We start from the raw sequence: 12,545 nt of genomic DNA on the forward strand, positions 1-12,545 counted from the left end.
AAAGAAGAACAAAAAACCCCCAAAATTAGCAGAAGGAAAGAAATCATAAAGATCAGAACAGAAATAAATGAAAAAGAAATGAAGGAAATGATAGCAAAGGTCAATAAAACTAAAAGCTGGTTCTTTGAGAAGATAAACAAAATTGATAAACCATTATCCAGACTCATCAAGGAAAAAAGGGAGAAGACTCAAATCAATAGAATTAGAAATGAAAAAGGAGAAGTAAAAACTGACACTGCAGAAATACAACCGATCATGAGAGATTACTACAAGCAACTCTATGTCAATAAAATGGACAACCTGGAAGAAATGGACAAATTCTCAGAAATGCACAACCTGCCAAGACTGAATCAGGAAGAAATAGAAAATATGAACAAACCAATCACAAGCACTGAAACTGAAACTGCGATTAAAAATCTTCCAACAAACAAAACCCCAAGACCAGACGGCTTCACAGGAGAATTCTATCAAACATTTAGAGAAGAGCTAACACCTATCCTTCTCAAACTCTTCCAAAATATAGCAGAGGGAGGAACACTCCCAAACTCATTCTACGAGGCCACCATCACCCTGATACCAAAACCAGACAAGGATGTCACAAAGAAAGAAAACTACAGGCCAACATCACTGATGAACATAGATGCAAAAATCCTCAACAAAATACTAGCAAACAGAATCTAACAGCACATTAAAAGGATCATACACCATGATCAAGTGGGGTTTATTTCAGGAATGCAAGGATTCTTCAATATAAGCAAATCAATCAATGTGATACACCATATTAACAACTGAAGGAGAAAAACCATATGATCATCTCAAAAGATGCAAAGAACGCTTTCGACAAAATTCAACACCCATTTATGATAAAGACCCTGCAGAAAGTAGGCATAGAGGGAACTTTCCTCAACATAATAAAGGCCATATATGACAAACCCACAGCCAATATCATCCTCAATGGTGAAAAACTGAAACCATTTCCACTAAGATCAGGAACAAGACAAGATTGGCCACTCTCACCACTGTTATTCAACATAGTTTTGGAAGTCTTAGCCACAGCAATCAGAGAAGAAAAGGAAATAAAAGGAATCTGAATCAGAAAAGAAGAAGTAAAGCTGTCACTGTTCGCAGATGCTACCAGAAAACTACTAGAGCTAATTAATGAACTTGGTAAAGTAGCAGGATACATAATTAATGCACAGAAATCTCTGGCATTCCTACACACTAATGATGAAAAATCTGAAAGTGAAATTAAGAAAACACTCCCATTTGCCACTGCAACAAAAAGAATAAAATATCTAGGAATAAACCTACCTAAGGAGACAAAAGACCTGAATGCAGAAAATTATAAGACACTGATGAAAGAAATTAAAGATGATACAAATAGATAGAGAGATATACCATGTTCTTGGATTGGAAGAATCAACACTGTGAAAATGACTCTACTACCCAAAGCAATCTACAGATTCAATGCAATCCCTATCAAACTATCACTGGCATTTTTCACAGAACTAGAACAAAAAATTTCACAATTTGTATGAAAACACAAAAGACCCCGAATAGCCAAAGCAATCTTGAGAACGAAAAACGGAGCTGGAGGAATCAGGCTCCCTGACTTTAGACTACACTACAAAGCTACAGTAATCAAGACAGTATGGTCCTGGCACAAAAACAGAAAGATAGATCAATGGAACAGGATAGAAAGCCCAGAGATAAACCCATGCACATATGGTCACCTTATCTTTGATAAAGGAGGCAGGAATGTACAGTGGAGAAAGGAGAGCCTCTTCAGTAAGTGGTGCTGGGAGAACTGGACAGGTACATGTAAGAGTATGAGATTAGAACACTCCCTAACACCACACACAAAAATAAGCTCAAAATGAATTAAAGACCTAAATGTAAGGCCAGAAATTATCAAACTCTTAGAGGAAAACATAGGCAGAACACTCTATGACATATATCACAGCAAGATTCTTTTTTACCCACCTCCTAGAGAAATGGAAATAAAAACAAAAAATAAACAAATGGGACCTAATGAAACTTCAAAGCTTTTGCACAGCAAAGGAAACCATAAACACGACCAAAGACAGAATTGGAGAAAATAGTTGCAAATGAAGCAACTGACAAAGGATTATCTCCAAAACATAGAAGCAACTCATGCAGCTCAATAACAAAATACAAACAACCCAATCCAAAAATGGGCAGAAGACCTAAATAGACATTTCTCCAAAGAAGATATACAGACTGCCAACAAACACATGAAAGAATGCTCAACATCATTAATCATTAGAGAAATGCAAATCAAAACTACAATGAGATATCACCTCACAGCAGTCAGAATGGCCATCATCAAGAAATCTACAAACAATAAATGCTGGAGAGGGTGTGGAGAAAAGGGAACACTCTTGCACTGCTGGTGGGAATGTGAATTGGTACAGCCACTATGGAGAACAGTATGGAGGTTCCTTAAAAAACTACAAATAGAACTACCATATGACCCAGCAATCCCACTACTGGGCATATACCCTGAGAAAACCATAATTCAAAAAGAGTCATGTACCAAAATGTTCATTGCAGCTCTATTTACAATAGCCAGGAGATGGAAGCAACCTAAGTGTCCATCATCAGATGAATGGATAAAGAAGATGTGGCACATATATACAATGGAATATTACTCAGTCATAAAAAGAAACGAAATTGAGTTATTTGTAGTGAGGTGGATGGACCTAGAGCCTGGCATACAGAGTGAAGTAAGTCAGAAAGCGAAAGACAAATACCATATGCTAACACATATATATGGAATCTAAGAACAAAAATGTCATGAAGAACGTAGGCGTAAGACAGGAATAAAGACACAGACCTACTAGAGAATGGACTTGAGGACATGGGGAGGGGGAAGGGTAAGCTGGGACAAAGTGAGAGAGTGGCATGGACATATATACACTACCAAGCGTAAAGTGGATAGCTAGTGGGAAGCAGCCACATAGCACAGGGAGATCAGCTAGGTGCTCTGTGACCGCCTGGAGTGGTGGGATAGGAAGGGTGGGAGGGAGGGAGACGCAAGAGGGAAGAGATATGGGAACATATGTATATGTATACCTGATTCACTTTGTTATAAAGCAACAAGTAACACACCATTGTAAAGCAATTATACTCCAATAACGATGTAATAAAAAAATTATGAATTTAGTCTTAATCATATCTATGAGTAAAAATTTTACTGTTATACTTTGCCTCTTATTTTTCTAGTCAGTTCTTAACTTCAATTTGGAAAGGAAATACACTTGTCTAAATAGATTTGGCTCAATAAAATTACGCTCATGTTCAGAATTTCGAATTTAAGGAATAAAAGTGTTAAAATATTAAAATTAAATGAGCATTAAAATAATCTTCCTTGTTACTGGTGAAACTGAGGGTAATCACAAGTTAGAGTCATTAAACTATTACTTTCTGAATCAATAATAAACTCTAACCTGCCTAAATTAAAAACAAAAACAAAAACTGAGGAGCTACATAAAGCATCATGCTTTTGAAAAAACTGATCAAATAATAACCATGGTGATAAGGCCAGCTAAAATTGATTGAACATGTATTATGCTTAGACACCACCTAATGTACATAGGACTTTATTTCCACTTTACGGATAATAAAATGAGGTTTAGAAAAGTTAGCTAATCGAACGTCACACAACTTACATGTGGCCAGCCAGAATTCAAAGCGTCTATACCCCTTCACTATAGCATGCTTCCTTGCATTAGGAGATGGTCTGTTTCAAGGACACCACCGAATAGAAGATGATTAGACTACCTCATTTATAAGACTTCCAACTTTAAGGTGATGTGATCTATTTTTCTTCAAGGTTAATAAACTCCCTGGATTCTACAGAGTGCAAATTGCAATCAAGTAGAGTTTACTCTCAAAATAAAGCCTGACTGAAAAGAAAAGAAATAGTGATCAGCCTCTTCTACACAACAGTTCAACAGCACAAGTCCTTAATCTGTTAATGGAACGGCTTTCTCAATGTGTATACAAACCACTGAGACTGATGGCCAATAAGAAAATTACCTGGAATCAGAGTGATAGTTGCTGTTCTACAGCATTGCTAGCCTTGACCAAGGCCGAGAACGTTGCCAACAAGAAACTCAAAGCACCTTTCACTAACAAAATAGATGTGAAAAAGGTGTGAGGAGGGTGAACAGAAGTTAGTTTTATAGCTATCCTGATGCCTGGATTTGAACAACATACCCCAGTTTAGAGTTGTAGAAAACCATAATAGCCATACTGGGCTTTGAATAGGAACTAGTACTTGGGGATTAAATGGGGACAGAGAGAGGATGGTGTTTAAAAGGTTAGGATGGGGCTTCCCTGGTGGTGCAGTGGTTGAGAGTCTGCCTGCCGATGCAGGGGACACGGGTTCGTGCCCCGGTCCGGGAAGATCCCACATACCGCGGAGTGGCTGGGCCCGTGAGCCATGGCCGCTGAGGCTGCGTGTCCGGAGCCTGTGCTCCGCAATGGGAGAGGCCACAACAGTGAGAGGCCCGCGTACCGCAAAAACAAAACAACAAAAAAAAAGAGGTTAGGATGGAGTGTGATCACATGTCCAACAGAGCCTCACTCATTAAATAGCAAATGGAGGTCAACTGATGTTTTTTATCATCTTTTATTATAGAAAGTCCCATTTTCTTTACAGTAATCAACTGCATTCCACTATTTTGTTCCTGCTCTCATATATAGGGGACAATAACTGCCATTAGTAATCATCTTTGATTATAAGAGTACTGCAGGGTTCTAGTGATAATACATAAGGGCCTCTGCATTACTGTGATAGATCCTTGTTGGCAACTGGCTATTGAAAACAATAATCTATATAAAACAGATAACTAACAAGGACCTACTGTATAGCACAGGGAACTATACTCAATATTTTGTAATAACCTATAAGGGAAAAAAAATCTGAAAAAAATTATACATATATAAAATGGAATCACTCTGCTGTATACCTGAAACTAACAAGACACTGTAAATCAACTAGGGTTCAATAAAATTAAAAAAAATAAAAACAACAATCTAGACTGTGTCTCTGCAGGTCAGTATCAAGTCAGGGTAAAACTTCAAACCTCGGGTTTTATCAAGTGTCTAGAAAGTGCACATTTTACAGAGTTAGTGCACTACCACATTTAGTTAGGCTTACCTTAGGCTACAGGTAAAAAAAACCACAGTTTATGATTGCTTTTGCAACATTAGCAAGAAAAGCATCTTCTAAAATGTTATATTTTAGATAAATTGTGACTATAAATAATAAAGCTGATATATACCTAATATTTCATATGCTTTGAATAAAAATAGAAAGCATCAATATGATATTTATAAAATGATATTTCAGGCTCTCTTTACAGAATGACATCCTGCCAACAGCTACTAATTTTAAATTCTGTTCTTTAGGAGAATAATATATTTTACTACGCCACTCATAATCTATTTTAAACATTGTACAAATTGTTCAGTGTTAATTACTAGTCTGTAGAAAATAGGACATGAAAAAATCCAAGTTTTGTGCTTCCCAATACAAAACTTTACTATTAAATAAATAATGCTTTTCTTGCCGAGTCTCAGATTTCAGAAAGGCAGGTGGTTGTTCTCACTTTATAAAATGACTTGTAAATTATGAATGAGGGTTGAAAGAAGAAGTTGGATTTGTATTAACCTAACTAAGTAAGAAGTCCTGATTTGGGAAATCCAATAAAATATCTACTCAGAACTCATCAACATCTGTAAAGAAAGAATGCATTGCAGAGCTCTCTCCAATTATCCCCACAAGAAAAAAATGAAAAGGCTTTGGAGGAAATCTGAGCACCCAGTTAGTGTGTCTTCTCATCTGCACAGAGGACAGGACTCCACTTGACCATCTCTGATGAATAAGAATCTATCGTAACTACCATAACGTTTTTTTGTTTTTTTTGGTTGCACCATGTGGCTCATGGGATCTCAGTTCCCCGACCAGGGATTGAACCTGGGCCACAGCAGTGAAAGCTCTGAATCCTAACCACTAGACGACCAGGGAACTCCTGATAACTACCATAATGTTTTAAAACTTAGAGGAAAGAGTCTTAATGGTTAGCAGAGGGGGAAAAAAATGTATGTACCTACTGACATTATACACATTAAAATTTTTTCATTTTTTTAAGCCCATTTTATCTTTCTTCTTCATAGAGGTAAGATGGGCTCTAAGCCCAGAAGAAGTAAATGAATTAAGAACTGAAATAATGTTGAATATATTGGGAAAACCATGTTTTCTTTTTGTGCCTTGCATTAACAGTCAGCATAGGGGTTAAGAAAGTAAGATTTTCAAGACAGATCTAGGTTCAAATCACAACTCTGTTGAAAAGTCAGGGTGAACCTTGGAAAGGTGACTTAAATCACCTAAATTCAGTTTTATTTATTTATTTATTTAAAATGTAAAAATTTTTGTTGGGGTATAGTTGATTTCAGTTTTTTTTTTTGTTGTTTTTTTTAAAATCACACTGTGGACATAATAATGTATGGGGACGTGGCAAGAATGAAAAGAACAGCATATAAAGCACTTAACATCATTTCTGACAAATGGAAGGCTCTCAACACGGGTGAACCTTTAAAGAATGACTACTGTGATGAATCCTGTGTGGCGGAAGGGGCTGTAGGGGATGCCTGGGATTGAAAGCAGATACGTTGGTCAGGTGTGCCCAGGCACTGAGCTGGTTTGGTGGGGTTGATAACGTTGGTGGTTTGAATTTGGCTAACTATGAGAGACTCTTGTATCTAAATATTTCCTACTAAAGGCACAGACTATTCGTGTAAATTCTTCATGATAGTAATGGAATGCCCATGTATAAAAAGCCTGTGTCCTGCAAGAAACTCACTATTTTGGATCCAATAAAACCCTAGCTTGCTCTCTGGCAATTGTCCGTGGCAGCTATTAGTTTCTTTTAGAAATGTAGGTGGTCAAGAAAAGTTCTTTCATGCTTTCTGCATTTTCTCTGTGTCCTCTACAGCACAATTTAAAATTATTTGTTAAATAAATTAAGAGCATAAACTAACTATACAGGGAGACTCCTTCCACCAATATGCAGCTCACCTGAGATACTGCAATGATCATGCCAACATCATTTACCCTACATTTTTTGGGGGGTATACATATCCATGATGTAGGCCAAATTAAACTGTGTTTTCTAGAGAATGAACCAAAGAGAGAAGAATTAACTGTACAATACATGCTCCAGGCTCCAAAGAAGCTTTTCTCAGAAGACATTTCTCTTACTATATAAATATTCTCTTGCCAGAACCAGGCTACTTTCATCCACTCCCACTCACGGGCATTATAAAATTCTACTATAGGCACACGTGACAAAACAGGCCCTGCAGATCAAATGTGCTGGGTCAATCCATTCTTTGGTTTCTTGCTCTAAGTTAGCTTAAGGATATAGAAAGATAGAAGGAAAAGAAGAAGTAAAACTGTCACTGTTTGCAGATGACATGATGCTATATATAGAAAACCCTAAAGGCACTGCCCCAAAACTATTTGAACTCATCATTGAATTCAGTAAAGTGGTAGGACACAAAATTAATATACAGAAATCTATCGTATTTTTATATACTAACAACAAACTATTAGAAAGAGAAATTAAGAAAACAATCCCACTTACAATTGCATCAAAAAGAATAAAATACCTAGGTATAAATCTAACTAAGGAGGTAAAAGACCTATACTTGTAAAATTGTAAGACACTGGTTAAAGAAATTGAAGACAACACAAACAAACGGAAGGATATACCGTGCTTATGGATTGGAAGAGTATTGTTTAAATGACCATACTACCTAAAGCAACCTACAGATTTGATCCAATCTCTATCAGAATACAATGGCATTTTCCACAGAACTAGAACAAATGATTCTAAAATTTGTATGGAAAAACAAAATACATGAAAGAGCCAAAACAATCTTGAGAAAGAAGAGCAGAGCTGGAGGAATCAGGCTCCTTGACTTCAGACCCTACTACAAAGCTACAGTTATCAAAACGGTATGGTACTGGCACAAAAATACACATATAGATTAATGGAACAAGGTAGAAAGCAAAGAAACCAACAAACTCATGGAAAAAGAGATCAGATTTTTCTGATCTCACCTCTAGAAAATTAATTACTTTAAAGTTCAAGGTCCGTTAGATTAGCATTTAGGTTAGGAATATCTATATATTACTTAGTTAAATATTTCCATATTAATAATTTAGTTTCAATAATATTAAAACTAGTTGGATTACATTGGAAGTCCATTTCAATTATCATTAAAATATGCCATTTTACTTGAGAAGAGTGAATATGTATACACCAATAACTGAATACGATAATGTAAATGTATATTACATATTACACTTCATCTCTCCCCTCCCATCAACCTTGACACTTACTTTTATTTTAAATGCAATACACTTTCATCAAAGATTGTTGAAATACATAGAAAAAAAGTTTAAAAAGTTATATTCCCAAACATACCCAGTCTTTACCTTTTGGCATATCTAAAAAGCCAGCCTTAGCTTTTGAGGTAACTCATCAAACTAGAGCACAAACAAAAATTCTAGTTAAAATGTTAAGCTTCAGACACACATAAGATGTTAAAACCAGAAATACTGGCATGTGTAAATACATTAAAATAAATAAATATTGAAATAAAAGACACTTAAATAATTTCCATTTCTATTTGTTAGAAAGAATTAAGACCACTAATGTAAATTCCCTCAAGGAAAAGAATACCATAATATAACTGTCCTCTCTAAATTTATAAATAACTGTTTTAGATTAGAATTTATATAAGATCCAAGAATTCTATTTAACTACTGATATTCGATGTATGTTTAGTATGGCATTACTGAATCCAGAAGCAGTTATTAAAACAAAACAAAACATATGAGTAAAAACACTTGAGTTCATTGTCACCACTTCCAGGTTCTGTAGGGCAAGAGAAAGTTACGAAGCAGGATGCCCATGGATTTCTGTAAAAACTCGGGAAAGAAAAGTCAGTTGTAATTCAAGCCTTACAGTGTCTGTCCAGCTGATTACAAATTCAGGAGGATTCTAAAAATATTTAATAAACCCAGACCTTTAATCTGTCACAAAGGCAACGTCAACTTTAGGTAAAACTGCAAACTCTGAGATGGGCAAAATAAAATAAAATCTGCCTCCGGGAGCTTTGCTGTAGGTCTTCAGTGAACTGACTAAAGCATGCTGAGGATTTTCTCAGCTGTTCTCGGCTCAGGAGGTGGAGACAAAAACAGCAGGCAAACAGAAGAAGGTGGATAGACAGTGTCAGAGAAAATGAAGAGTAACACTAGCTATTGCAGAATAAGAAAAAAAAAAGTCAGTCTTTCCCATTGGAAATGAGATAGAAATGGAACCAAGGCCCCCAGAACTAATAGCTAAGTTAGTATACGTACAAACACACTCCATGCCCTCGCGCGCATGCCAGTGTTTGCATCCGTCACACTTCTGCCCCGTGGCTCCGGGTCGGCACGTGCAGATCCCTGTGACAGGGTCACAGGGGACAGGCAGTGAGCCATGGGGGTCACACTCACATTCTTGGCAGGAGCCTCCGGGGCTGCTTGGGCTGCCGGTATAGCCAGGGGCACACCTGAATTTAAACAGTGACAAAGCAAAGGAGATTAATAGTAAGTCATGTCTCGAAATTGTTGTTGTGTGTGTGTGTATTGTTTGAATGAAACAAAATTGATACCAGAAGTCAATAGATCAGGGGTTAGCAAACTTTTCCTGTAAAGAACCAGACTGTAAATATTTTAGGCTTTGCAGGTCAAGAGGCAAAATCAAACTCGTGCAGTGAAGAAATTTTCCAACACTGTTGGTTGATGGAATTCAAAACATAATAATAGAATATAAATTGTTTTATAATAATAATCTACTAATGGAAAACCAAACTAATAATGAGAAGAATGGGATTCTTGTTGAGGTATCAAATTTACTTAACTAGGGCTCAAATTCACTTAACTAGGGCTCAAATTTATTGCTCTCTGTCATCAAAGTTTGCCCATAACCGCCATTCCCAGCTTGAGTGCCATACAGGATTAGGCAATGGGCCAAATTTTGTGGTCCATACTCTGCCCACTACTGCTCTAGATCATAAACTTTTTTTTGAAGGTTTCATTTTTAAATTAGAAATGAATAAAATTTTCTGTTTACTCCTGGGCTTTCCTAGAAGCACGCATTTTAGAGATCAAAATGACCAAGAAATTCAACCCATTAATTTTACTAATGAGCAAAAAGAAGCAAGTGGCGATAAACTACTACATTTTCTATTTAATTCGACTGGTCTTTCCTTTCTACCACATCTTCCTCAAGATGGATTTTTCATTGTGTACCTCTGGAAGTGGGGTAATGTTATGCCAATAAAATATGTAACACCGACTTGAGAAATTAGAAAGGAAATCCAACTGGATGAAGCCAAATTGCCATCCACTCTCTTCTACCCGTCTGTGCAACCATTCATCTACGTATATACCACTGTCGGTTATGTTACTGGAAGTCTGATAACTTTACAAGATGCTGGCAAAACCATATGCTCTGGTTTACCCAGAATGGTCCCAGTTTGCCTGTTGTCCTGGCTTAAGTATTAAAAACATATTCTGTCTTTCCCTAGAGTATCCTGGATTGGAAAATAAATTATACACATAGCCTAAATATAATCAACGGTAAGAATTTTTGTTCAAGAGGAAAATATGGGAGGAAGCTGAGAGACAGTAGGAAATTGAAGGCAAAAGTTGTAAACACTAGCCAGATAATCCTGGACCATCTTTAGTGGCCTGGGATTGTAGAAACTTGCAGGTTGATTGTGAAAGTTAGTTCATCCCATGCTGGTTAGAAAAAGCAAAGCAAGAAGAAAATGATCTGTAACGTTAGGTTTTTATACATTTATGGTTGTAATATTTTATTTCCAATGTACTATTACAAATGCTCAATAAAAGTATCATTTAAATAAGCCCACTTAAATGGTTTCTTAACATTTTCAGGTGAAAGAATTCAATTCTAAGCAGGTTCAGAATGATTAAATGTTCAAAGAGTTTTAGTTACAAGAGTAACGAAGACAAAGCATGGGTAGGGGTTTCTACAATACAGTGACACTCAAGACATTTAAGCAGTTTTAGACCTGAGCTGATGAGTTTGGGCAGGTCATAAGGTGATTTCAATGATTTAAGAAGCTCTCAGAAGTGAAACAAATTTATTTGGAAGGTTACAATAAAAATTTAAGCAAGACCTTTGGATTAATTTAGCTGAATAAAAGCAATTTTTCAGGGAAATATAACCTGATCATTTATGTGTTAGAGATGATGAATGTGGAGCCGTAACAACATTTGAGAACTGCGAAAACAATTCAAGCCATTCCCATTTGATAGTGTAGGACCCTGCTCATCTCTATGCTATATAAATGTCACCTCTTATTGATTAAACATTTATGGATGTTAAAAAAGTAATTTTTCTATAATCACTCTGCCTTATGACAATAATTGTCATTTCAGTGTACCCTTCCAGTCTTTTCTATATACACGCTTTTATAGATAGTGGAAACTCCAATTTACAAATGTAGCTACAGTATCAAACATTTTTTCATAAATTATGGCAGATAATCCCCTTGGCATCCAGGGATGTTTTAGTCATCATCCTACTGGTGTTTACAAGGGCATGAAATGAATATTAGCCTAAGCGTGAACACTAAAGCACGCTGGCTGATATTAAAATATACATATTCAAATGATGTATATATCGCCACAACAAATGGAAATGTTTTTGGATTTTGTACTGCTTTTAGTTACCTAATTGTTACAAATCTCTGTCGGCATGGAAATTGTGAATGTACTGTTTTATATATATATATATATAGGCAAGTAGTGGATATTGTGTTTAAAGTTACCACATACAGAATTATTTAGAAATATATTTTGCAAACTTATAGAAACAGAATTGGAATTTATAAAACGTGTTTAATTATTTAGTTACCTATTTATTTCCATTATTAACACAACCATTGCTGGTTATATTAAAAGACGATTCTTAAATTGATGATGATAATATTGGTTTATATTTGCAAAGAGATTCGTAATTTAAGGAAGTGCTCCTGGAAGAATCCAGCAAAGGAGTGGGTGAAGCAGGAAATGGAAAAGAAAGAATCCAGGCAATGGTGTGATTCCAGGTGAGGTCCCAGTCTTAGCCTAAGTCCATGGAAAGCTCTGGAGCATAAATAGCATCTCAAGATTTGTTCAGCTTTCGGGCAAAGGAGCTGGACTTTTGTACTCCCACACTAGCGAGTCATTAGATCTGGGCCACTGGAGGAAGGCGTGGGGGGTAAATTCTCAGGCTTTTTTGCCTCTCCTATGGGAGAGGAGACCTCTATGTAGGTACTCAGGCAGGGTATCCTCTATTTACCTGATCTTCATAATGTCAGTGGAAAGTAGGTAGAGTATCAGCTATTCTGATGTTATAAAAGAGAAAAATGAGACCCAGCAGTTTGTGGAG

The 12,545-nt window shown here is 36.4% G+C and overlaps 1 protein-coding gene across 1 annotated transcript in view; it reads right to left on the reverse strand.

Moving 5' to 3' along the window:
• LAMA2 (laminin subunit alpha 2) overlaps positions 1-12,545 on the reverse strand; it is a 603,102-nt gene that overhangs the window by 143,608 nt on the left and 446,949 nt on the right. The window contains exon 32 of the mRNA XM_082855622.1: positions 9,461-9,654. Coding sequence (XP_082711748.1) covers positions 9,461-9,654 — 194 coding nt within the window. The remainder of the gene's footprint in view (positions 1-9,460; positions 9,655-12,545) is intronic.

The sequence above is a fragment of the Leucopleurus acutus genome (genome assembly GCF_964270905.1).
Source record: "Leucopleurus acutus genome assembly, chromosome: 15".
Lineage (NCBI taxonomy): Eukaryota > Metazoa > Chordata > Mammalia > Artiodactyla > Delphinidae > Leucopleurus > Leucopleurus acutus.